This window comes from Amblyraja radiata, unplaced genomic scaffold (assembly GCF_010909765.2).
Source record: "Amblyraja radiata isolate CabotCenter1 unplaced genomic scaffold, sAmbRad1.1.pri S43, whole genome shotgun sequence".
NCBI lineage: Eukaryota > Metazoa > Chordata > Chondrichthyes > Rajiformes > Rajidae > Amblyraja > Amblyraja radiata.
Genome location: NW_022630150.1, coordinates 3,719,595 through 3,747,362, shown reverse-complemented (window position 1 = coordinate 3,747,362; position 27,768 = coordinate 3,719,595). Strand labels below are relative to the sequence as shown.

At 46.8% G+C, this 27,768-nt stretch overlaps 1 protein-coding gene across 1 annotated transcript; it reads right to left on the bottom strand.

Annotated features, from left to right (window-relative positions):
* Positions 1 to 126: 126 nt before the first annotated feature.
* Positions 127 to 27,650, bottom strand: LOC116969427 (acetylcholine receptor subunit gamma-like). The gene is made up of 13 exons (XM_033016313.1): positions 27,498 to 27,650; positions 19,024 to 19,157; positions 18,226 to 18,270; positions 16,825 to 16,934; positions 14,544 to 14,699; positions 12,081 to 12,178; positions 9,624 to 9,824; positions 8,640 to 8,754; positions 5,645 to 5,759; positions 3,462 to 3,669; positions 1,879 to 2,006; positions 764 to 1,056; positions 127 to 186 (listed from the first exon to the last, which is right to left on the bottom strand). Exons 1-12 carry the CDS (start codon positions 27,544 to 27,546, stop codon positions 889 to 891), a joined length of 1,527 nt encoding a protein of 508 aa, XP_032872204.1. The 5' UTR covers positions 27,547 to 27,650; the 3' UTR covers positions 127 to 186; positions 764 to 888.
* Positions 27,651 to 27,768: the final 118 nt, after the last annotated feature.

Sequence of the window (27,768 nt, the reverse complement as noted above, 5' to 3'; positions counted from 1 at the left end):
CAGATGCAGGAGTTACTAATTTATTTTTAAATATTTTAAAACAGAATGCGAATCACGCAAAGGGCGATAGAATGAGCTGCCAGATGAAATAGTTGAGACAATAACAACATTTGAAAGACAGGTACATAGACAGGAAAGCTTTCGATGTATATGGACCAAACGCAAGCAAATGGGACTAGCTTAGATAATAATAATAATAATACATTTTATTTATGGGCGCCTTTCAAGAGTCTCAAGGACACCTTACAAAAATTGAACATGTATAGGAAAAACATGTAAGGGGAATGAAATAAATAGTAGAGACATGACTAGTACACAAAGTAAAGACAGAATTCAATACAAAACACAGCATGAGGCAATTAATGCACAGATGAAAAGGGACGGGGACGTGGGGCTAAGGATAGGCAGAGGTGAAGAGATGGGTCTTGAGGCGGGACTGGAAGATGGGGAGGGACACGGAATTGCGGATCAGTTGGGGGAGGGAGTTCCAGAGCCTGGGAGCTGCCCTGGAGAAGGCTCTGTCCCCAAAACTGCAGAGGTTGGACTTGTGGATGGAGAGGAGACCGGCTGATGTGGATCTGAGGGACCGTGAGGGTTGGTAGGGGGAGAGGAGGTCAATGAGATATGGGGGGTCCAGATGGTGGAGGGCTTTGTAGGTGAGGACCAGGATTTTGTAGGTGATCCGGTGGGAGATGGGAAGCCAGTGAAGTTTTTTGAGGACTGGAGTGATGTGATGCCAGGATTTGGTGTGGGTGATGAGTCGGGGGCACTTTAGTCGGTCGGCATGGACGAGATTGGCGGAAGGGCTGGTTTGTGTGTTGCGTGACTTCATGCATCAAAATGTTTCTGGAGCTAAATAGTGATTAGGAGGGAGATGGGTAAAGTACTCTATTCCGGTGCATATTTCCTGGAGTCTCCAATGAAGGGGAAGTCTGGTGCTTGGTTGAAGTGCCCTGTGAGGAAGATTGTCACTGTGCCCATGGTGAACAGAAGAAGGGCAATCCAGAAACAAGCCTTGTCAATGACTTTTCCAATCAGAATCCAGTTTTCGTTTTCCTAAACGCACGAAAAAAAAAAAATTGGCATTGTTTTTTTAGAGATACAGCGCGGAAACAGGCCATTCGGCCCACCGCGTCCGCGCCGACCAGCGATCCCCGCACATTAACACTATCCCGCACACACTAGGGACAACTTGCGCATACACCAAGACAATTAACCTACATGAGCGCACGTCTTTGGAGTGTGAGAGGAAACCAAAGATCTCGGAGAAAATCCTTGCGGTCACGGGGAGAACGTGCAAACTCCGTACAGACATCACCTGTAGTCGGGATCTAAACCGGGGTCTCTGGCCAGCATCAATAGACAAAAGGTGCAGGAGTAGGCCATTCGGCCCTTCGAGCCAGCACCGCCATTCAATGTGATCATGGCTGATCATCCCCATTCAGTAACCCGTTCCTGCCTTCTCTCCATATCCCCGTGACTCCGCTATCTTTAAGAGCCCTATCTAGCTCTCTCTTGAAAGTATCATGAGAACCGGCCTCCACCGAGGTAGAGAATTCCACAGACTCACAACTCTCTGTGTGAAAAAGTGTTTCCGCGTCTCCGTTCTAAATGGCTTACCCCTTATTCTTAAACTGTGTGGCCCCTGGTTCTGGACTCCCCCAACATCGGGAATATGTTTCCTGCCTCTAGCGTGTCCAAACCCTTAATAATCTGATATGTTTTCATAAAATCCCCTCTCATCCTTCTAAACTCCAGAGTGTACATCGCACTCAGAACATAAGTGTGGACTTTGCTTCCATATGTCTGGGGAGGAACTTGTCCCACAATGACACAGTTACATCGGAGTGACCCTTCTGCGTCTATGCGCATACTCACAGTGCCAAAATCATTCTGTTCTTTGCTGCTTTTGGCAATAAAGTTGCAGGCATCAACACAGGATTTTATCTCTGGGGAGAAGTGTGCCAGATTTTTGTAGAGGTCAACTGTTGTTCCAATATCGATATCTGTGTTGGAGTGATGTGGAAATATAAGCATCGTTAGAGTCATATAGCGTGGAAACGGGCCCTTCAGCGCAACTTGCCCACACCAACCAATTGGCCCCCCAACCACAATTGGCCCGTATCACTCTAAACCTATCAATCAGTCAATCAATCAGTTTTATTCGTCACTTGCACATAAAGTGCAAGTGAAATGAATTTGTCAGCAGCAATACAATGATAAAGAACACACAAAAACGCAACAAAAAAATTTAACACAAACATCCAGCACAGCATTCATCACTGTGGTGGAAGGCACAAAAATTGGCCAGTCCTCCTCCATTTTCCCCGTGGTCGGCACCTCAACCCTCCGCAGTCGCCGCTGGGGGCATCCTGATGAGTAAACAAAGTCCAGGTAAGTCCGGAATCGGTGCCTCCCCACCGGAGACCGCGGCTTCAGTTTGGTGTAGGCCGCAGGCCGGCGGTCGAAGATTTAAAGTCCCCGCCGGTCTATCCTATCTATGTCCCCATTTAAGAAAGAACTGCAGATGCTTGAAAAATCGAAGGTAGACAAAAATGCTGGAGAAACTCAGCGGGTGAGGCGGCATCTCTGGGGCGAAGGAATAGGTGACATTTCGGTTGGAGACCCTTCTTCAGGACCCGAAACGTCACCTAGTCCTTCGCTCCATAAATGCTGCCTCACCCGCTGAGTTTCTCCACCGTTTTTGTCTACCTATCTATGCACCTGTCGAAATGTCTCTTAAACGGAACGTTACTTCCTGCCTCAACTACCTCCTCCGGCAGATGGTTAATTACTAGTACATGGTAAAAGAGCTCCAGTATCAGGCAAAAGTCAGCAACATCCGGGGCAAAGCTGTCCACTTGATCTGCACCATTTATCATGGTTTGACAGTGTCTCATCTAGAAAGTAATGTACAAGTCATTCATGATGTTTCTGCAGCATCTCCTAAAAGCATAACCTCAGGAAAGAGACTGGTTTTGCCAATGATGTCCATCTTCTTCTTAGACCCTCTTCAGTCATGGCTGACCAAGGGTGGCTCCAGTGTGCTATTCCTATATGGAGGACGCCTGTGCGTGACTTTGTTTAACTTAGGGAGCCATGGTCCTTGACAGACCTGGGTCAGGATCTAGTGGCATGGAGTCCAAGACGACCGGAGACCCTTTCCTGCTGCAGCCTTCATCCGCCTTCCCAGCCGTTGTGACGCTCCACTAAGGTCAGCCATCGTCCTCCGCCTGTTCCACCGTTGAGGTCTCGGTTGGATTGCTCTTTGTCTGAGACCTCCCCCTCGACCTTACTGCCATGGGTGGCCCTACCAGGAGCATAGCTCCAGACGGCATCGCTCTCAGGATCTCAGGACCACACAAGCTTCTCCATATCCCAATGAAATCAGATCAACAAATATTAGAGAAGAGTCTGTCGGCTGAATAATTTAATGTCATCCAAACCCACGAACCTCTCACCTGCTATCATCTTGTTTATTCTCTTTAAACCGTGTCTGTCTCTCTGTTGTTCAAACATCAGCTCACTCCTTGGCTTCTTGACAATGTATTCCTCCGCTTTGATCATGATCCCGAAGGAACTTCTGCGTCTCGGCTGGGGCTTGTCCCAGGAATCCTCGGAAGACTCTAAGTGCATTCCCAGGTACTGGGGCAGCAACTCCAGGAACACCTGTAACCATAGCATGAAGTTCTTTGACATTGATCTGACGATCAGAGTTGTCCACATGCCATATTGACCACATTCAAACGCCTTCAAGCGCCAACAACATCCCTGGCAATCTAATTTCCTCACACTCAGTCTTCTCTCTCAACATACAACACTGTGGCATGCTAAAGGGCCTGTCCCACTTTCATGCAGCAGGCAGTGAAGAAAGCAAATGGTATGTTAGCATTCATAGCAAAAGGATTTGAGTATAAGAGCAGGGAGGTTCTACTGCAGTTGTACAGGGTCTTGGTGAGACCACACCTGGAGTATTGCGTACAGTTTTGGTCTCCTAATCTGAGGAAAGACATTCTTGCCATAGAAGGGAGTACAGAGAAGGTTCACCAGACTGATTCCTGGGATGTCTGGACTTTCATATGATGAAAGACTGGATAGACTCGGCTTGTACACGCTAGAATTTAGAAGATTGAGGGGGGATCTTATAGAAACTTACAAAATTCTTAAGGGGTTGGACAGGCTAGATGCAGGAAGATTGTTCCCGATGTTGGGGAAGTCCAGAACTAGGGGTCACAGTTTAAGGATAAGAGGTAAGTCTTTTAGGAACAAGATGAGAAAATCATTTTTTACACAGAGAGTGGTGAATCTGTGGAACTCTCTGCCACAGAAGGTAGTTGAGGCCACAGTTCATTGGCTATATTTAAGAGGGAGTTAGATGTGGCTCTTGTGGCTAAAGGGATCAGGGGGTATGGAGAGAAGGTAGGGATGGGATACTGACTTGGATGATCAGCCATGATCATATTGAATGGCGGTGCAGGCTCGAAGGGCCGAATGGCCTACTCCTGCACCTATTTTCTATGTTTCTATGTTTCATGACCTAATTCACGACCTTTTTTACTCATGGACATTTTTCATCACGCTAGAAAAATGCCCCGACCTTCTTGATGCCACGAGTACCTACGACTAGCATCACGGCCCGCTACGACCTAATCGAAGGTAGACAATAATGCTGGAGAAACTCAGCGGGTGAGGCAGCATCTATGGAGCAAAGGAATAGGCTTCGTTTTGGGTCTGGTCTGAAGAAGGGTCTCGCCTATTCCTTCACTCCATAGATGCTGCCTCATCCGCTGAGTTTCTCCAGCATTTTTGTCCACCTTCTGAACTATATATCATCTGTTTGGCTAGCATGCAAACCAACGCTTTTCACTGTACCTCACTACACGTGACAAGAATGAACCTAAGCCTAACCTTTGCCGACAGATTCTGTCCCTCAACCCACGCCCACGGTTGGGTCAAGTGTCCTTGACAGAATGAATCCAGAGACACAATGAACACTCATAGAAACATAGAAAATAGGTGCAGGAGGAGGCCATTCGGCCCTTCGAGCCAGCACCGCCATTCATTGTGATCATGGCTGATCGTCCCCAATCAATAACCCGTGCCTGCCTTCTCCCCATATCGCTTGACTCCACTAGCCCCTAGAGCTCTATCTAACTCTCTCTTAAATCCATCCAGTGACTTGGCCTCCACTGCCCTCTGTGGCAAGGAATTCCACAAATTCACAACTCTCTGAGTGAAAAAGTTTTAAATTACCTCACCTCAGTCTTAAATGACCTCCCCTTTATTCTAAGACTGTGTGGCCCCTGGTTCTGGACTCGCCCAACATTGGGAAATTTTTTCCTGCATCTAGCTTGTCCAGTCCTTTTATAATTTTCTATGTTTCTATAAGATCCCTTCCCCTCATCCTTCGAAACTCCAGTGAATACAAGCCTAATCTTTTCAATCTTTCCTCATATGACAGTTCTGCCATCCCAGGGATCAGTCTGGTAAACCTACACTGCACTGCCTCAATCACAAGGAAGTCCTTCCCCAAATTAGGAGACCAAAACTGTACACAATACTCCAGATTACACAATACTCATGGGAAGATTTGAAAAAACCCACCTCTGATAATTCCATGGGGTATAATGTCAGGATCACTTACGTGTTTGATCTTCTGCGACAAGCCGTGGGTGTTGGGGGTCCTTAGGGAGACATTTAAGACGATGACGCAATTCATTACGATCAACGTTGATACGATCATCGCAAATATTAAATATCTGCAGTGAAACCAAGAGCACAGAGTCAGAGCCGCACAGCACGTAAACAGGCCCTTCGGCCTACCTAGGTGTCATCTGCGATACGTCGGTGAGACCAATCGCAGGCTTGGCGATCGCTTCGCCTAACACCTCCGGACAGTTCGCACTAACCCAACCTGATCTCAGCACTTCAACACCCCCTCCCATTCCGAATCCGACCTTTCTGCCCTGGGCCTCCTCCACTGTCAGAGTGAGTCCCACCACAAATCGGAGGAGCAGCACCTCATATTTCCCTTGGGTAGTTTACACCCCAGCGGTATGAACGTTGACTTCTCCAATTTCAGGTAGTCCTTGCTTTCTCCCTCCTTCCCCTCCCCTTCCCAACTCTCCCACAGCCGACGGTCTCCGCCTCTTCCTTTCTTCTTCCCGCCCCCCCCTCACATCAGTCTGAAGATGGGCCTTGACCCGAAATGTTGCCTATTCCTTCGCTCCATAGATGCTGCCTCACCCGCTGAGTTTCTCCAGCATTTTTGTCGACCATCGGCTCACCTTGTCCACGTCGACCAAGATGGCGTACTGGGCTAGTCCCATTCCCTTGCATTTGTCCCGTGGTTCTCTAACCCTTTAAAAAGTCAGAATCGTAACTGCGTCTACATCTCTGGGATGGCGGGACTGTCATATGAGGAAAGATTGAAAAGACTAGGCTTGTATATAGTGGAGTTTAGAAGGATGAGGGGGGGGGTTCTTATAGAAACATATAAAATTATAAAAGGACTGGACAAGCTAGATGCAGGAAAAATTTCCCCAATGTTGGGCAAGTCCAGAACTAGGGGGCCACACACAGTCTTAGAATAAAGGTGAGGTCATTTAAGACTGAGGTGAGAAAAAACTTTTTCACCCAGAGAGTTGTGAATTTATGGAATTCCCTGCCACATAGGGCAGTGGAGGCCAAATCACTGGATGGATTTAAGAGAGAGTTAGATAGAGCTCTAGGGGCTAGTGGAGTCAAGGGATATGGGGAGGAGGCAGGCACGGGTTATTGATTGGGGACGATCAGCCATGATCACAATGAATGGCGGTGCTGGCTCGAAGGGCCGAATGGCCTACTCCTGCACCTATTTTATATATTTCTATATCCTCTGCCAACACATTCCAGTTAAGGGAGTGAAAACGTTGCCCTGAAAATGTTGTCAATATTCATAACATTTAACATAGCGTTCTGAGTCCGGCATGCCACAATTATTCACAATCTATATCAATGATCTGCTTGAGAAGAACAAGAGCAATGCCTGTCCCACTTAGGTGATTATTTACAGCACAGAAGGTCGGCACTCGGGACAGGCTAGGTTAGCACCCCAGTCTGTGTCTTTCGTGAGAAAGACACCAATAAAGTTACCGAAAGGCCTAATGAACCACCATGGCCTAAAAATCCATCAGGCGAGAATGAAATGCTCGGAGGAGGAGGAAGAGGTGCAGCGCACATACAGGCCTTGAACCTGGTGAGACGCAGGAGGATCCCGGCCAGGACTCACCCCACAGAGCCCAGTCCCTCCACGCACTAGAGTCTCACAGCCCCTGCAGAGTGGTTACTAAGATGGCAGATCCGTGGGCGGTTGCTGCTGGACCGGTTCTCTAGATACTATCAAGAGAGAGCTAGATAGGGCTCTTAAAGATAACGGAGTCAGGGGATATGGGGGAGAAGTCAGGAATGGTGTACTGATTGGGGATGATCAGCCATGATCACACTGAATGACGGTGTTGGCTTGAAGGGCCGAATGGCCTACTCCTGTACCTATTGTCTATTGTCTAAGAGAGAAATCAAACCTGTGTAGTTCTTCTTCCCCCTTAACCCCATTCCCAAATTAACACCGCTCAGCAGCATCTAAGTATAGGAGTGGTGATCACCCATTTGTGGATGTATCGCATAGCTCTCCCACAGATTGGCTTGGCAATACTTTACTGAACTGAATGCACAAGAAAGAATTTGACTGTACATCTGTGCACGTGGTAATGAGGAACCATTGACCAGTGAATTATCATTAACCAGCTTATAGGACTAAGCTGAGGATGACACTAATGGCCCAGCTGGGATCAGCTGCTCTTTTCCAGTGTGCGTTAACATACACAGTTGATGTTATTAATAGATTGTTAAAAGTTAGGCAATGGAAACTGCAGCTATCTTTCCCTGCATTAACACCTGTAGTAATAACAGCAGCTCGAAATCTCCAAAAGGGATATGTTATGGAAGATCGACAAAAATGCTGGAGAAACTCAGCGGGTGAGGCAGCGTCTATGGAGCGAAGGAAATGGGCAACGTTTCGGGTTGAAACCCTTCTTCAGACTCAGCGGGTGAGGCAGCATCTATGGAGCAGAGAATGCCCCCCACCCCATACCCTCACATCAGTCTGAAGAAGTGTCTCGACCCGAAACGTCGCCTATTTCCTTCGCTCCTTAGATGCTGCCTCACCAGCTGAGTTTCTCCAGCACTTTTGTCTACCTTGTGTTTCAGTTCGGTAATAAGTAATGCCTCAGAGGGCGGTGGAGGCCGGTTCTCTGGATACTTTCAAGAGAGAGCTAGATAGGGCTCTTAAAGATAGCGGAGTCAGGGGATATGGGGAGAAGGCAGGAACGGGGCACTGATTGGGGATGATCAGCCATGATCACATTGAATGGCGGTGCTAGCTCAAAGGGCCGAATGGCCTACTCCTGCACCTATTATCTATTGTCTATTAAGTAGGTTTCTTATGGTCAGTCGCTCCATAGATGCTACCTCACCGGCTGAGTTTCTCCAGCGTTTTTGTCCACCTTCGATTTTTCCAGCATCTGCAGTTCTTTCTTACACAATAGGTTTCTTATTATCATCGTCCAACAGGAAAACTGAGGCAGGCATAGGTCACTTACTTTGTAATGAGCGGGACATTTAATGATGTCTCCGGAACTTTCTGTGCAATCAAGAACAGAAAGATAGTTTGTGCCAGAAGAACAGATACAGAAAGGGTGCATTTTTGACCCCCAGCTTCAGGACGGAGAAAAAAAAAGAAAATGAAATTAGGAGCAAGCAATATGATTTACTTATTTAACATAAATATGCAGGAACTGCATGCAATTGGCGATTCAAGTGGTACATTATTAATTGGGTGTAGGGTCACAAAAGTAAGAGGGTCATGCTAAGATTGGAGATCTTGGTGAGATCGCTTTGGAAGTAGTGTCCAACTTTTGATTCTTTGTCAAAGTCAGTCAATTTTATTCGTCACTTGCACCCGAAGGTGCAGTGATATGAATTTGCCAGCAGCGATACAGCGCCTGGGAAAGGGAAACGCGTGCAGTCTGAGTGGTGAGTGACCAAATCTCAGACAACAGCGCCCAAAGTTAGAATCAAAAGCAGATGCAATACTTGCGAGGCCAACGCACAAATTGCTACACCATTTGTACATCGGTTGACGTGAATGAATGAATGAATGAATGAATGAATGAATGAATGAATACGTTTATTGGCCAAATATTCACATACAAGGAATTTGCCTTGGTGCTCCGCCCACAGGTGACAACATGACATACAGTGACAGTTAGGAATGACACATGATACATTAAACATTAATAATAAAACATTATCGATTAAACATGCGAATTAAATAAAATACCAGTGCAAAAGGAGGCTACAGATTTTTGGTTATTGAGTAGAGCTACTACTCGTGGAAACATGCTGTTTTTATGTCCGGCTGTGACAGCTTTGACAGTCTTCCAGAGGGAAGTGATTCAAAGAGTTTGTGGCCAGGGTGAGAGGGGTCAGAGATGATCTTGCCCGCTCGCTTCCTGGCCCTTGCAGTGTACAGTTCATCAATGGAGGGAAGGTTGCAGCCTACAACCTTGGAATCCTTGACTTACCTTGTGCAGGCAGGAAGTAGACAAGGACCACCAGTGAAGAGATGAGGATACAGGGGGCAATAATGTTGATGACGTAGAACAGCGGCTTCCTCTGAATTATCAGGAAGAAGATGATCTCCTGGTACTCGATGTCATCCTTCGTGAACTGCCAGTTGATATTCTTCTTGGCAGGCTTGTGTTTTATCGACCACTCGCCATTCTCTAGTGACAGGAAAAACGTTATTGTTTTAGTTTCGGTTTTAGAGATACAGCGCGGAGACTGGCCCTGCACGCCACCGAATCCGCGCCAATCACCAATCACCCGTTCATACTAGACATTAGGGGGCAATTTACAGAGGCCAATTGACCTACAACCCGGCACGTCTTTGGGATAGAAACATAGGACGTAGGTGCAGGAGGAGGCCATTCGGCCCTTCGAGCCGGCACGCCATTCATTGTGATCATGGCTGATCATGCCTGCCTTCTCCCCATATCCCTTGATTCCACTAGCCCCTAGAGCTCTATCTAACTCTCTCTTAAACAACAGTCCCTTCAGTGAAGATGTGGATTACGGAAATGACAGATACACTACATCTAGAGAGAATTAGGTTTAGACAATAGACAATAGGTGCAGGAGTAGAGGCCATTCGGCCCTTCGAGCCAGCACCGCCATTCAATGTGATCATGGCTGATCATCCACAATCAGTACCCCGTTCCTGCCTTCTCCCCATATCCCCTGACTCCGCTATTTTTGAGAGCCCTATCTACCTCTCTCTTGAAAGCATCCAGAGAACCGGCCTCCACTGCCCTCTGAGGCAGAGAATTCCAGAAACTCACCACTCTCTGTGAGAAAAAGTGTTTCCTCGTCTCCGTTCTAAATGGCTTACCCCTTATTCTTAATCTGTGGCCCCTGGTTCTGGACTCCCCCAACATCGGGAACATGTTTCCTGCCTCTAGCGTGCCCAAACCCTTAACAATCTTATATGTTTCAATGAGATCCCCTCTCGTCCTTCTAAACTCCAGAGGGTACAAGCCCAGCCGCTCCATTCTCTCAGCATATGACAGTCCTGCCACCCCGGGAATTAACCCTGTAAACCTAGGTTTGTCTTGAATGATAAACCCGAACTATTTCTAAAAATATAGTCTCCTTTTATTGAATTCCTTGACCAACACAACGGTTGAACACAGGCAGTGACTAGTGGGGTACCGCAAGGCTCAGTGCTGGGACCCCAGCTATTTACAATATATATTAATGATCTGGATGAGGGAATTGAAGGCAATATCTCCAAGTTTGCGGATGACACTAAGCTGGGGGGCAGTGTTAGCTGTGAGGAGGATGCTAGGAGACTGCAAGGTGACTTGGATAGGCTGGGTGAGTGGGCAAATGTTTGGCAGATGCAGTATAATGTGGATAAATGTGAGGTTATCCATTTTGGTGGCAAAAACAGGAAAGCAGACTATTATCTAAATGGTGGCCGACTAGGAAAAGGGGAGATGCAGCGAGACCTGGGTGTCATGGTACACCAGTCATTGAAAGTGGGCATGCAGGTGCAGCAGGCAGTGAAGAAAGCGAATGGTATGTTAGCTTTCATAGCAAAAGGATTTGAGTATAGGAGCAGGGAGGTTCTACTGCAGTTGTACAGGGTCTTGGTGAGACCACACCTGGAGTATTGCGTACAGTTTTGGTCTCCAAATCTGAGGAAGGACATTATTGCCATAGAGGGAGTGCAGAGAAGGTTCACCAGACTGATTCGTGGGATGTCAGGACTGTCTTATGAAGAAAGACTGGATAGACTTGGTTTATACTCTCTAGAATTTAGGAGATTGAGAGGGGATCTTATAGAAACTTACAAAATTCTTAAGGGGTTGGACAGGCTAGATGCAGGAAGATTGCTCCTGATGTTGGGGAAGTCCAGGACAAGGGGTCACAGCTTAAGGATAAGGGGGAAATCCTTTAAAACCGAGATTAGAAGGACTTTTTTCACACAGAGAGTGGTGAATCTCTGGAACTCTCTGCCACAGAGGGTAGTTGAGGCCACAGTTCATTGGCTATATTTAAGAGGGAGTTAGATGTGGCCCTTGTGGCTAAGGGGATCAGAGGGTATGGAGAGAAGGCAGGGATGGGATACTGAGTTGGATGATCAGCCATGATCATATTGAATGGCGGTGCAGGCTCGAAGGGCCGAATGGCCTACTCCTGCACCTAATTTCTATGTTTCTATGTAAATCCGAAACTGATCGTAGGGCTGGGTGAGCGGGCGCATGGATGGGCCGACGGACATATCTCCTCTTTCTTTCCTTCTTTTTCTTCTCTCACTTCTCTTGTTAATTTAACGTTTGGTTTGAAAAAATGTTAAAATTGAAGCTGTGCACAGAGTTGTAACATTTTTCAAGTTTTTTTGTACAATTGCTTCCAATAAAATATATATTGAAGGAAAAAAAAATGTGAATAACCAAAGGCACAAAGCCATGATGTACCAGTGAAGTCTCCAGGATCGGTGTGGATCCACTCAACCAACTGCCCTTTCTCCTCCGATAGATCCAACTTGACCTCACGTGCATTGTAGGTTTGGGACCTGAAAAGCAAACAGTGATGATTTCTCCGTCAATTTGGTTTTATTTGAAAGCTCCGTTTCCTGAAAGCTCTGCCCAGTCCATCATCGGCTCTGACCTCCCTACCATCGAGGGGATCTACCGCAGTCGCTGCCTCAAAAGGGCTGGCAGCATCATCAAGGACCCACACCATCCTGGCCACACACTCATCTCCCCGCTACCTTCAGGTAGAAGGTACAGGAGCCTGAAGACTGCAACCAGGTTCAGGAATAGCTACTTCCCCACAGCCATCAGGCTATTAAACTCAACTGAAACAAATCTCTGAACATTAATAGATCATTATCTGTTTATTTGCACTTTATCGGCTTATTTATTGATGTGTGTATATATTTATACAATGGTATATGGACACACTGATCTGTTCTGTATTCATGCCTACTATGTTCTGTTGTGCTGAAGCAAAGCAAGAATTTCATTGTCCTATCAGGGACACATGACAATAAACTCTCTTGACTAGACGACTTTCTTGTCTGTGTTCTGTTGCACACAAGCAACAGGAACGGGCCGGACACATGTGTTAAATTCATACATTAGACATCCACAATCAGTGCCCCGTTCCTGCCTTCTCCCCATATCCCCTGTCTCCGCTATCTTTAAGAGCCCTATCTAGCTCTCTCTTGAAAGCATCACTTACTCCCTATCTATAGAAAAAACTAGAAGCAGAATCAATCCACAACTGATAATATTAATAATGTACGACTGATATACATGAAATGTTTTTACCATAATATGTGATTGTTTCTAGTAAAAATATATATATTTTTTTAAATGGAAGCATCCAGAGAACCTGCCTCCACCGCCCTCTGAGGCAGAGAATTCCACAGACTCACATCTCTGTGAGAAAAAGTGTTTCCTCGTCTCCGTTCTAAATGGCCGACCCCTTATTCTTAAACTGTGTGTGTGGCCCCTGGTTCTGGACTCCCCCAACATCGGGAACATGTTTCCTGCCTCCAGCGTGTCCAAACCCTTAATAATCTTGTTTGTTTCAATGAGATCCCTTCTCATCCTTCTAAACTCCAGAGTGTACAAGCCCAGCCGCTCCATTCTCTCAGCATATGACAGTCCCGCCATCCCGGGATCAGTCATCGGTGGAAAAGAGTTAAACTCTGACTGGCTCCTCCTTCAGCAGCTGTTGAAGGCCTGATGCATGTCAAATTAGAAACGTTGGCAGTTGTTCAAACACCACTGACCTATCTGTGTGCCTCCGACTGACTGCCCAGTGAGTTGACGGATGTGGCATGCAGCTCGGAGGCATTTATAGCAACCTCCCGCCCTCGCTACTTCCACTGAATGAAATAGAATCTCAACACTTCCCTGATTCCCATATTACTAACCGGGGCTGGCAGATCATCTTTCAGTTGGAAGGTTATTTAATCCTCCTCAAGGATGTCCCATAAGGTTGTGACATTAGTTAGAAGGATGAGAGTATAGGATTTGAGTATATGAGCAGGGAGGTTCTACTGCAGTTGTACAGGGTCTTGGTGAGACCACACCTGGAGTATTGCGTACAGTTTTGGTCTCCAAATCTGAGGAAGGACATTATTGCCATAGAGGGAGTGCAGAGAAGGTTCACCAGACTGATTCCTGGGATGTCGACTGTCTTATGAAGAAAGACTGGATAGACTTGGTTTATACTCTCTAGAATTTAGGAGATTGAGAGGGGATCTTATAGAAACTTACAAAATTCTTAAGGGGTTGGACAGGCTAGATGCAGGAAGATTGCTCCCGATGTTGGGGAAGTCCAGGACAAGGGGTCACAGCTTAAGGATAAGGGGGAAATCCTTTAAAACCGAGATGAGAAGAACTTTTTTCACACAGAGAGTGGTGAATCTCTGGAACTCCCTGCCACAGAGGGTAGTCGAGGCCAGTTCATTGGCTATATTTAAGAGGGAGTTAGATGTGGCCCTTGTGGCTAAGGGGATCAGAGGTTATGGAGAGAAGGCAGGTACAGGATACTGAGTTGGATGATCAGCCATGATCATATTGAATGGCGGTGCAGGCTCGAAGGGCCGAATGGCCTACTCCTGCACCTAATTTCTATGTTTCTATGTTTCTATGAGAGGGGATGTAATTGAAACATATAAGATCGTTAAGGGCTTGGACACGCTAGAGGCAGGAAACATGTTCCCGATGTTGAGAGAGTCCAGAACCAGGCTAATTGTTTAAAAAATATATATTGTCCAGTATAAAATTGTCCGACTTTAAGTATAGTCCCTGGTGGACTCTTCGGAAGGTACAAGTACAAGCAAAGAGTGAGATAGAGAGTGAGTCTGTGCTATTTCCGCTGCTCAACTGCTCCCAGTTCCACAGTACATCTCAGCCACTTACCTGAATACAAGTGAACAATTCTGCCAGTCGAAAGGGAAGTAAGTCACAGCAATAGGACAGGCGCTTCGATATATAGCGGGTGGCAGCCAGTACATGCTGCCACTACTGTAGACCAGTACGTTGGCATAGTAAGCGACCTCAAACTGGCCGTCAACACTGGGGAAAGGAGAGAGTAAACCCAAGAATCAGAGCACTGCACAATCTGTTGCACTTCACACGAGTGAGCGACTGGATAATAGTGCCGAGGAAGTGTGGTGCCCACAATTGCAATCTGAGAGCCTTATGCAATAAAACAAAGAGCTGGCAGAGTGGCACGGTGGCGCAGCGGTAGAGTCGCTGCCTTACAGCCAATGCAGTGCCGGAGACCCGGGTTCAATCCCGACTACGGGCGCTGTCTGTACGGAGTTTGCACCACAGACTCCTCGTCTCTGTCCTTATTCTTAAACTGTGGCCCCTGGTTCTGGACTCCCTCAACATCAGGAACATGTTTCCTGCCTCTAGCGTGTCCAAGCCCTTGACAAAAATGTTTCAATGAGATGCCCTCTCATCCTTCTAAACTCCAGAGTGTACAAGCCCAGCTGCTCCATTCTCTCAGCATATGACAGTCCCGCTATCCAGGGAATTAACCTTGTAAACCTACGCTGCACTCCCCCAATAGCAAGAATGTCCTTCCTCAGATTAGGAGCAGAGTTAGGCCATTCGGGCCAACAAGTCTACTCCACCATTCAATCGTGGCTGATCGATCTTTCCCTCTCAACCCCATTCTCCTGCCTTCTCCCCATAACCTCTGACACTTACTAATCATGAGTCTGTCAATCTGCGCTTTAAAAATACCCACTGACTTGGCCTTCACAGCCATTAATTCCACAGATTCACCGCCCTCTGACTAAAGAAGTTCCTCCTCCTCCCCTTTCTAAAGTTACATCCTTTTATTCTGATGCGACAGCCTCTGGTTCTGTACTCTCCCACTAGTGGAAACATCCTCTCCACATCCGCTCGACCCAGGCCTTTCACTATTTGATAAGTTTCAATGAGGTCCTCCCTCATCCTTCTAAACTCCAGCGAGTACAGGCCCAGAGCTCATCATATGTTAACCCCAATAATTCCTGGGGTTATTCTCATAAACGTCCATTGGACACTCTCCCCACACTAGTACATCCACAGATAGTCACAAAATGCTGGAGTAACTCAGCGGGACAGGCAGCATCTCTGGAGAGAAGGAATGGGTGACGTTTCGGGCCGAGACCCTTCTTCAGACCCGAAACGCCACCCATTCCTTCTATCCAGAGTCCCGCAGAGTTACTCCAGCATTTTGTGTCTATCTTCGGTTTAAACCATCATCTGCCATTCCTTCCCACAACAACACCTTCTTGCCATAGAGGGAGTACAGAGAAGGTTCACCAGACTGACTCCTGAGATGGCAGGACTTTCATATGAAGAAAGACTGGATAGACTCGGCTTGTACTCGCTAGAATTTAGAAGATTGAGGGGGGATCTTTTAGAAACTTACAAAATTCTTAAGGGGTTGGACAGGCTAGATGCAGGAAGATTGTTCCCGATGTTGGGGAAGTCCAGAACAAGGGGTCACACAGTTTAACTGTGGGCTAAGGCAGATTTGCGGGCTAACTTTGCGGACGGCAGATGGCACAATGGGCTAAGTGTTCGGCTGGCAACCGGAAGGTAGCTGGTTCGAATCCCGCTTGGGATGCATACTGTCGTTGTGTCCTTGGGCAAGACACTTCACCCACCTTTGCCTGTGTGTGTGAATGTAATTATGTGAAGCACTTTGGGGTCAATGCAAGTTGACTAAAAATGTGCTATATAAATAAAGAAATTTAATTTATATAAATAAAGAAATTTAATTTAAGGATAAGGGGGAAGTCTTTTAGGACCGAGATGAGAAAATCATTTTTTACACAGAGAGTGGTGAATCTGTGGAATTCTCTGCCACAGAAGGTAGTTGAGGCCACAGTTCATTGGCTATATTTAAGAGGGAGTTAGATGTGGCCCTTGGGGCTAAAGGAATCAGGGGGGTATAGAGAGAAGGCAGGTACAGGATACTGAGTTGGATGATCAGCCATGATCATATTGAATGGCGGTGCAGGCTCGAAGGGCTGAATGGCCTACTCCTGCACCTATTTGCGATGTTTCTATGTAACACACCCTTCCTCAGATACGGGGCCCAAAATTGCGCAGAGTACGCATGACACATTGGGTAGAGGTTTGCTCGGTGACCGCGATCACAGTCTGTGCGACGGCAGCACTGAGCTATGGTACTCACTTGTTCTCAAGGACTATGTCAGGGAGCCACAGCAACCCAGATGGAATCCTGAGCAGATCTATCCCTTCGTATTCAGACTCGTTCCAGGAAAGGCGATAATCTACCCATTGCTGGTGGAGGAAAGAAAATTCACAGCCGCATAATGATGCACACTATTCCCATCGACTCATGGGAGGACATAGAACAAGGAACGAACACCTCCGACCCAGCATGAAGCCAAGTTACACTCATCTCCTCTGTCTACACATGATCCACACTTGTGCAGACAACTACAGACTTGACCTGACATAGAAACATAGAAAATAGGTGCACGAGGAGGCCATTCGGCCCTTCGAGCCAGCACCGCCATTCATTGTGATCATGGCTGATCGTCCCAAATCAATAACCCGTGCCTGCCTTCTCCCCATATCCCCTGACTCCACTAGCCCCTAGAGCTCTATCTAACTCTCTCTTAAATCCATCCAGTGACTTGGCCTCCACTGCCCTCTGTGGCAGGGAATTCCACAGATTCACACAACTCTCTGGGTGAAAAAGTTTTTTCTCACCTCAGTCTTAAATGACCTCCCCTTTATTCTAAGACCGTGTGTGGCCCCTGGTTCTGGACTCGCCCAACGTTTGGGAACATTTTTTCCTGCATCTAGCTTGTCCAGTCCTTTTATAATTTTATATGTTTCTATAAGATATCCCCTCATCCTTCTAAACTCCAGTGACTAATATTGACATATTATTATTAATGTTTAGTGTTTTCTGAGTCATTCGTAACTGTCATTGTATGTCATGTTGACACTTGTGGGCGGAGCACCAAGGCAAATTCCTTGTATGTGAATACTTGGCCAATAAACTTACTTACTTAAAGAACTTTAGCTTTAGATTTACAGATAATAATAATAATAATAATGGATGGGATTTATATAGCGCCTTTCTAATACTCAAGGCGCTTTACATCGCATTATTCATTCACTCCTCAGTCACACGCAGCATGGAACCAGGCCCTTCGGCCCGTCGAGTCCATGCTGACCAGCGATCAGCCTTTCGTACACCGGTTCAATCCCACACACAGAGGACAATTTACAGAAGCCAATTGAGCCACGTCTTTGGAATGCTGTGGGAAACCGGAACGCCCGGAGAAAGACACGTGACAAATATTGGGAAACTTAGTGCTCCGGTTTCCTCCCACATCCCAAAGACGTGCAGGTTTGTACGTTAATTGGATTCTGTAAATTGCCCTGAGTGTGGGATCGAACTAGTGAACGGGTGGTTAGTGGTCAGCATGGACTCAATGGGCCGAAGAGCCTGTTTCAACACTATGTCTACAAATCAAACTAAACTGGGGAGAAAGCTGAGTGAAGTTGAGGCAGATATGTAGCATAGTGTAAAAACTGTAAGCGATATAATACTTACTAATTCAAACCAGACATTCGTAGTAAGTACTTCCTCCTTTTCATTCTGATTGGGAAGAAACAGATGATAGAGGCAGGTTATATTGTCATTCCATCTGAAGAGTGTCCCCCCGAAACGTCACCTATCCATGTTCTCCACAGATGCTGCCTGACCCGCTGAGTTACTCCAGCACTCTGTGAAACGTCACCTGTCCATGTTCTCCACAGATGCTGCCTGACCCGCTGAGTTACTCCAGCACTCTGTGAAACGTCACCTGTCCATGTTCTCCACAGATGCTGCATGCCTGACCTGCTGAGTTACTCCAGCACTCTGTGAAACGTCACCTGTCCATGTTCTCCACAGATGCTGCATGCCTGACCTGCTGAGTTACTCCAGCACTCTGTGAAACGTCACCTGTCCATGGTTCTCCACAGATGCTGCCTGACCCGCTGAGTTACTCCAGCACTCTGTGAAACGTCACCTATCCATGTTCTCCACAGATGCTGCCTGACCCGCTGAGTTACTCCAGCACTCTGTGAAACGTCACCTATCCATGTTCTCCACAGATGCTGCCTGACCCGCTGAGTTACTCCAGCACTCTGTGAAACGTCACCTGTCCATGTTCTCCACAGATGCTGCCTGACCCGCTGAGTTACTCCAGCACTCTGTGTCTTTTTGTGTTTCAACCAGCAACTGCAGTTGTTTGTTTCTGCTACTTAACAATGCCAACCCCCCCACCCCTCCCCCCTCCCCACTCATGGTCCACTATACATAGATTACTGTATCAAATTGTGATGTTTTTGGTTTGGATTTCCTTACCAGTGAGATGAGATTAGTCAGTGTAAGTTTCAGAGTCACATCATTGATGTCTCCCAGGTTTTCTGCTGGGCGGATCCGTTTATCATAGTTGGCTAACAAGCTCTCAAAAAGCTTTCCTTCCAGATTGGAGCTAGCTGTAAATGAAGTATGATTCATTAGTATCTGTAGTACCTTGCCCTTTGTGCACAAGATCGAACGCAAGAAATAGCAAGTGAGCTGTGGGCGCAGCCCAGACCATCGCGCAAACCATCCTCCCTACCATTGACTCCATCTACGCCTCACGCTGCCTCGTCAAGGCCAACAGCATCATCAAGGACCAGTCTCACCCCAATCACTCCCAGAACTAGAAACCAGAACCAGGGGCCACACACACACAGTTTAAGAATAAGGGATAAGCCATTTAGAACGGAGACGAGGAAACACTTTTTCTCACAGAGAGTTGTTGTGAGTCTGTGGAATTCTCTGCCTCAGAGGGCGGTGGAGGCCGGTTCTCTGGACACTTTCAAGAGAGAGCTAGATAGGGCTCTTAAAGATAGCGGAGTCAGGGGATATGGGGAGAAGGCAGGAACGGGGTACTGATTGTGAATGATCGGCCATGATCACATTGAATGGCGGTGCTGGCTTGAAGGGCCGAATGACCTACTCCTGCACCTATTGTCTATATTTCTATAAACTAAAATAATTACAAAACCTTGCACTTGCAATTGTTTAGAAACATAGAAACATAGACAATAGGTGCAGGAGTAGAGGCCATTCGGCCCTTCGAGCCTGCACCGCCATTCAATATGATCATGGCTGATCATCCAACTCAGTATCCCGTACCTGCCTTCTCTCCATACCCCCTGATCCCTTTAGCCACAAGGGCCACATCTAACTCCCTCTTAAATATAGCCAATGAACTGGCCTCGACTACCCTCTGTGGCAGGGAGTTCCAGAGATTCACCACTCTCTGTGTGAAAAAAGTTCTTCTCATCTCGGTTTTAAAGGATTTCCCCCTTATCCTTAAGCTGTGACCCCTTGTCCTGGACTTCCCCAACATCGGGAGCAATCTTCCTGCATCTGGCCTGTCCAACCCCTTAAGAATTTTGTAAGTTTCTATAAGTTTGAATGCTTTTGAATGCTTTTGTCTCTTCAAATTCTATCACTCAATGTTTGACAACATGATTTAACTGGGTTAAATGGTACCTTGGACTGCATATTGTTATGCCCCTGTCCCACTTAGGAAACTTGAACGGAAACCTCTGGAGAAACCCCACCCAAGATTTCCGTGCGGTTCCCGGAGGTTGCAGGTGGTTGCCGGAGGTTGCAGGTAGGGAGACTGACAAAAACCTCCGGGAACCGTACGGAAGCCTTGGGTGGGGCGCAAAGTCTCCAGAGGTTTCCGTTCAGGTTTCCTAAGTGGGACAGGGGCATTAGACTTTATGTTAGGTTTCAGAGATAAAGCTTGGGAACAGGCCCATCGAGTCCGCACCGACCAGTGATTACCCATGCACTAACACTATTGCACACTATCCCACATAAAACAAACCAGAAAACATTAACACAAACTTTTAAAACACACTAAAGATAATAAAAATAAAAGATGAAAAGGACAGACCGACTGTAGGCGAGACTCCCATTAATGCGCCACCCGGTGGATCTTTCATTTTAAACCCTGAATCAAATGTCTTGTTTACTGGTTCTGCTGAAGTCACTTAGTTACACAGTGTGTATTGAAAATACAACGGTTTATCGATAGGTTCAAGGCCAACGTTATCAACACTGTTTACTTTATTGCATATAAACTCAGATTATTGAACTCTCGCTCCAGATCAATCATCCAGGTTTCAAGTCGTGTCAGGTAATTAAACCAGAATAAAAGGAAGGTTTCATTAGTCAGAGGGTGATGAATCTGTGGAATTTTGTTACGACAGACGGCAATGGAGGCCAAGTCATTCGGTATTTTTAAAACGGAGATTGACAAATGATTGATTAGTGACAATAGACAATAGGTGCAGGAGTAGAGGCCATTCGGCCCTTCGAGTCAGCACCGCCATTCAATGTGATCATGGCCGATCATCCCCAATCTGTACCCCATTCCTGCCTTCTCCCCATATTCCCTGACTCCGCTATTTTTAAGAGCCCTATCTAGCTCTCTCTTGAAAGCATCTCTTACTCCCTATCTATAAAAAAAAAACTAGAAGCAGAATCAATCCACAACTGATAATATTAATAATGTACGACTGATATACATGAAATGTTTTTACCATAATATGTTTGCTTCAGATAAAAAAAAAAAATGTTTTAAAAATGAAAGCATCCAGAGAACCAGCCTCCACCGCCCTTCTGAGGCAGAGAATTCCACAGACTCACAACTCTCTGTGAGAAAAAGTGTTTCCTCGTCCCCATTCTAAATGGCTTACCCCTTATTCTTAAACTGTGTGTGTGGCCCTCTGGTTCTGGACTCCCCCAACATCGGGAACATGTTTCCTGCCTCTAGCGTGTCCAAACCCTTAACAATCTTATATGTTTCAATGAGATACCCTCTCATCCCTCTGAACTCCAGAGTGTACAAGCCCAGCCGCTCCATTATCTCAGCATATGACAGTCCCGCCATCCCGGGAATTAACCTTGAAACGGTGTCAAAGGTTATGGGGAGGAGGGAGGTAAGATAATGGGATTGAGACAGAAAGATAGATCAGTCATGATTGAATGGTAGAGTAGACTCGATGGGCCGAATGGTCCAATTCTGCTATAATGACTTTAGGGTTAGTTTAGTTCAGAAAAACAGTGCAGAAACAGGCCCTTCGGCCCACCGAGTCCACGTCGACCAGCGATCCCTGCACACTGGGACAATTTGCAATTAAACCAAGCCAATTCACCTGCAAACTTGTACGTCATTGGAGTGTGGGAGGGAAGCGGAGATCGTGGAGAAAGGCCACGGGGAGAAGGTACAATATCCGTGCGGACAGCGCCCGTAGTCGGGATCGAACCCGGGTCTGTGGCGCTGTGAGGCAGCAACTCTACGGGTGTAGACCTGTTAGTTTGACTTCAGTGGTGGGCAAATTAATGGAAAAGATACTTAAAGATAATATATATAAGCATCTGGATAAACAGGGTCTGATTAGGAACAGTCAACATGGATTTGTGCCTGGAAGGTCATGTTTGACTAATCTTCTTGAATTTTTTGAAGAGGTTATTAGGGAAATTGACGAGGGTAAAGCAGTGGATGTTGTCTATATGGACTTTAGTAAGGCCTTTGACAAGGTTCCTCATGGAAGGTTGGTTAAGAAGGTTAAACTGTTGGGTATAAATGCAGGAATAGCAAGATGGATTCAGCAGTGGCTGAATGGGAGAAGCCAGAGGGTAATGGTGGATGGCTGTTTGTCGGGTTGGAGGCAGGTGACTAGTGGGGTGCCTCAGGGATTTGTGTTGGGTCCTTTGTTGTTTGTCATGTACATCAATGATCTGGATGAAGGGGTGGTAAATTGGATTAGTAAGTATGCAGATGATACCAAGATAGGGGGTGTTGTGGATAATGAAGAGGATTTCCAAAGTCTACAGAGTGATTTAGGCCATTTGGAAAAATGGGCTGAAAGATGGCAGATGGAGTTTAATGCTGATAAATGTGAGGTGTTACACCTTGGCAGGACAAATCAAAATAGGGCGTACATGATAAATGGTAGGGAATTGAAGAATACAGTTGAACAGAGGGATCTGGGAATAACCGTGCATAGTTCCTTGAAGGTGGAATCTCATATAGATAGGGTGGTAAAGAAAGCTTTTGGTATGCTAGCCTTTATAAATCAGAGCATTGAGTATAGAAGCTGGGATGTAATATTAAAATTGTACAAGGCATAGGTGAGACCAAATCTGGAGTATGGTGTACAATTTTGGTCACCCAATTATAGGAAGGATGTCAACAAAATAGAGAGAGTACAGAGGAGATTTACTAGAATGTTGCCTGGGTTTCAACAACTAAGTTACAGAGATAGGTTGAATAAGTTAGGTCTTTATTCTCTGGAGCGCAGAAGGTTAAGGGGGGACTTGATAGAGGTCTTTAAAATGATGAGAGGGATAGACAGAGTTGATGTGATCAAGCTTTTCCCTTTGAGAATAGGGAAGATTCAAACAAGAGGACATGACTTCAGAATTAAGGGACAGAAGTTTAGGGGTAACATGAGGGGGAACTTCTTTACTCAGAGAGTGGTAGCGGTGTGGAATGAGCTTCCAGGGGAAGTGGTGGCGGCAGGTTCGTTGGTATCATTTAAGAATAAATTGGATAGGCATATGGATGAGAAGGGAATGGAGGGTTATGGTATGAGTGCAGGCAGGTGGGACTAAGGGAAAAAAATTGTTCGGCGCGGACTTGTAGGGCCGGGATGGCCTGTTTCCGTGCTGTAATTGTTATATGGTTATATGTAGCCCGTACTTATGAACCATTAAGTGAACAAGAATGTGACAGTGATATGAACTGCTCAGGTGCCAGGTCTGGTGTTGATTTACTGGGGCACATCAGAGCCTTGGCTACAGTCCAGACAAACATGCATTGAGTCATCGTGGAATTTGGATTCTACAGGAGAATCCAGCTCCAAGCCCAGCATCTAATCATTATCTCTCAAACATCACATTGAAATTAGCTAATCATTGGTAGATATGAACTTAGATACAAAATGCTGGAGTAACTCAGCGGGACAGGCAGCATCTCTGGAGAGAAGGAATAGGTGACCTTTTCGGGTCGAGACCCTCTTCAGACTTTGCTATCTTCGATGTGAACCAGCATCTGCAGTTCCTGTGTAGGAAGGTGCTGGTTTAAACCGAAGATAGACACAAAATGCTGGTGTAACTCAGCGGGACAGGCAGCATCTATGGAAGAAGGGTCTCGACCCGAAACATCACCCATTCCTTCTATCCAGAGATGCTGCCTGTCCCGCTGAGTTATACTCCAGCTTTTTGTCTCTATCTACTTTTTAGATGGTCGGGTTACGATTTGGCCTTAGTCTCTGGCTCTGTGATCCTCAGAAAGGTGATACTTGTTTGTTAATATTCGCAGGGCTATATTTGTTGTGTGTTCCTCATTCGGATTTAAATAGAGTTGAACATAAAAATAGACTAATATCAGTTAGATTTAATATTAGCTGGGAATGGCTCACGCATTGCCTCAGTAGGGATGAGCTTGGAAAACATAGAAAATAGGTGCAGGAGTAGGCCATTCGGCCCTTTGAGCCAGCACCCGCCATTCATTGTGATCATGGCTGATCGTCCCCTATCAATAACCCGTGCCTGCCTTCAACCCCATATCCCTTTGACTCCACTAGCCCCTAGAGCTCTATCTAACTCTCTCTTAAATCCATCGAAGGACTTGGCCTCCACTGCCCTCTGTGGCAGGGAATTCCACAAATTCACACAACTCTCTGGGTGAAATTTTTTTTTCTCACCTCAGTCTTAAATGGCCTCCCCCCTTTATTCTAAGACTGTGTGTGGCCCCTGGTTCTGGACTCGCCCAACATTGGGAACATTTTTCCTGCATCCATATCACTGGATAGATTTATAGATGAGTTAGATAGAGCTCTAGGGGCTAGTGGAGTCAAGGGATATGGGGAGAAGGCAGGCACGGGTTATTGATAGGGGACGATCAGCCACGATCACAATGAATGGCGGTGCTGGCTCGAAGGGCCGAATGGCCTCCTCCCACACCTATTTTCTATGTTTCTAGCTTGTCCAGTCCTTTTGTAATTTTAACTCTGAAAGCCTGTCCCACGGTGATTTTTTTCGGCGATTGCCGGCATCATTGACTGACGAGTCGGGTCACCGAAAAAGTCGCGGCGTGACGCGCCGGTGACGCGGCGTGATGGCGTATTGACTTGCGGTGTTTCCTCAAGTGTCGCAACATTTTTCTTGTTGCCGCTGGATTTTGAAACGTTCAAAATCTTTTGGCGACCCTGATATAACGCCGGCAGTCGCCGAAAAAAATCGCCACGTGGAAAAAACCGCCACGTGGAGTCCCGTTCAGTTGAGTTTAATGTCACGTGTACCGAGGTACAGTGAAAGGCTTTTGTTGTTCGCTGACCAGTCAGTGGAAATAAACTTGCCCATGCTGACCAACGTGCCCCATCTACACTAGCCCCCAATTGCCCCAGCTTGGCCCATATCCCCCTAAACCTGTGCTATCCATGTACCTGTCCAAATGTCTCTTGAATGTCATGAGGGGTTGGACAGGCTAGATGCAGGAAGATTGCTCCCGATGTTGGGGAAGTCCAGGACAAGGGGTCACAGCTTAAGGATAAGGGGGAAATCCTTTAAAACCGAGATGAGAAGAACTTTTTTCACACAGAGAGTGGTGAATCTCTGGAACTCCCTGCCACAGAGGGTAGTCGAGGCCAGTTCATTGGCTATATTTAAGAGGGAGTTAGATGTGGCCCTTGTTGCTAAGGGGATCAGAGGGTATGGAGAGAAGGCAGGTACGGGATACTGAGTTGGATGATCAGCCATGATCATATTGAATGGCGGTGCAGGCTCGAAGGGCCGAATGGCCTACTCCTGCACCTAATTTCTATGTTTCTATGTTTCTATGATAGTACCTGCCTCAACTACCTTCTCCAGCAGCTCGTTCCACACACCCACCATACTTTGTGTAAAAAAGTTACCCCTCAGGTTCCCATAAAAGTTTCCCCCTCTGGTTCTCGATTCCCCTACTCTATAAGGTCACCCCCTCAGCCTCCTGCGCTCCAAGCAACAAAGTCCTAGCCTGCTCAACCTCTCCCTACAGCTCCAGCCCTCGGGACCTGGCAACATCTGTCTGAGGATCCTCCAGTGCTTCTACTCTGTGTGGCTGTAGAAATCATCTTGTCCGGCAATATCAAACACTGGTTTGGGAACATAGAAAATAGGTGCAGGAGTAGGCCATTCGGCCCTTCAATATGATCATGGCTGATCATCCAACTCAGTATCCTGTACCTGCCTTCTCTCCATACCCCCTGATCCCTTTAGCCACAAGGGCCACATCTAACTACCTCTTAAATGTAGCCAATGAACTGGCCTCAACTACATTCTGTGGCAGAGAGATCCAGAGATTCACCACTCTCTGTGTGAAAAGAAAAATGTTTTTCTCATCTCAGTCCTAAAGGATTTCCCCTTTATCCTTAAACTGTGTGGCCCCTTGTCCTGGACTTCCCCGACATCGGGAACAATCTTCCTGCATCTAGCCTGTCCAACCCCTTAAGAATGTTGTAAGTTTCTATAAGATCCCCCCTCAATCCCCCCCCATCTCTGCTCAGGACAGGAAGGCTCTGCAGAGAGTGGTGCGTACAGCTGAACGCACTATGGGAGCTACACTCGCCCCCCCCCCCCCCCCCCCTGCAGGACCTATACACCAGGAGGTGCAGATCCAGAGCCAGCAACATTATGGGGGACCCCTTCCACCCCAGCAACGGACTGTTCCAGCTGCAAACGCCTCCACTGTCAAAACAGAGAGGATGAGACGGAGTTACTTCCCACAGGCCGTCAGGACTGTAAACTCTTATCTCACCAGGGACTAATTTACTGTTGTGTTGTGTCTTTTGTAAAAAAATCTTTTCTAACATGTTCTGTTCTGTTCTGCAGTTTTTGCACAATCCGCAGGCATTGCCACTTTCATTTGACTGCACATCTTGTCCGTGTGTATGTGACAAATAACGTTGACTTGACTAGACATCCTCGTAAACCTTCCCTGAATCCCTTTCCCAGCTTGACAACATCACTCCTATAACATAGATCTCCCTGTGCCACACACATTGTCTGTCGCATTCCCTGCACTACAGCAGTGACTGTACTGCACAGCTGCACAGCTGCCGTGCATGTAATTTGTTTTCTCTCCCTCTTTCTCTCTGTGAGAGAATTGCCGCGCGACACTTAATGTTCATTTCCGCCCCCACACCGTCGATAGGCTCGCAGACCGACAGCTCCATTGCTAACGGACGGGGACCTTTTAAATCCACCATTCTGTGTTTCCCCCCTCGGGGAGAGAAATGTGCAACGAGATAGACAATAGACAATAGGTGCAGGAGTAGAGGCCATTCGGCCCTTCGAGTCAGCAGCGCCATTCAATATGATCATGGCTGATCATCCCCAATCAGTACCCCGTTCCTGCCTTCTCCCCATATCCGCTATCTTTAAGAGCCCTATCTAGCTCTCTCTTGAAAGCATCCAGAGAACCGGCCTCCGAGGCAGAGAATTCCACAGACTGACAACTCTCTGTGTGAAAAAGTGTTTCCTCGTCTCCGTTCTAAATGGCTTACTTCTTATTCTTAAACTGTGTGTGTGTGTGTGTGGCCCCTGGTTCTGGACTCCCCCAACATCGGGAACATGTTTCCTGCCTCTAGCGTGCCCAAGCCCTTAACAATGGCTTGTTAAGTATAGATGTTTGCTTCAAACTTCTGAAGCAAACTTTCCCAAGAGAAACCCCTCACCCGATCAGCCCCCCTTCTTCTGTCAACAGAATGGAGCCGAGTCCTTACCTTCTGAGACCAGACAGAGGAGCAGGAGAAGTAACAAGGCCATGGCCATCGGCTGCTGTCTTAAGCGAGTGTGTGCGGGTGGATTGTCGGGCGAGGGGTTGATTTTCTTGTCGCCGGTCAGTGTGCCAGGTTTTCACCAGCCGGCTGCTGGACACCAGCTGAAGGATTAACCCTTCGTGCCCGAGTAACTGTATCCCGATTGGAACAGCTGGGGAGACGTCCCAAGGGGAGAGCGGTGAAACATAGAAACATAGAAAATAGGTGCAGGAGT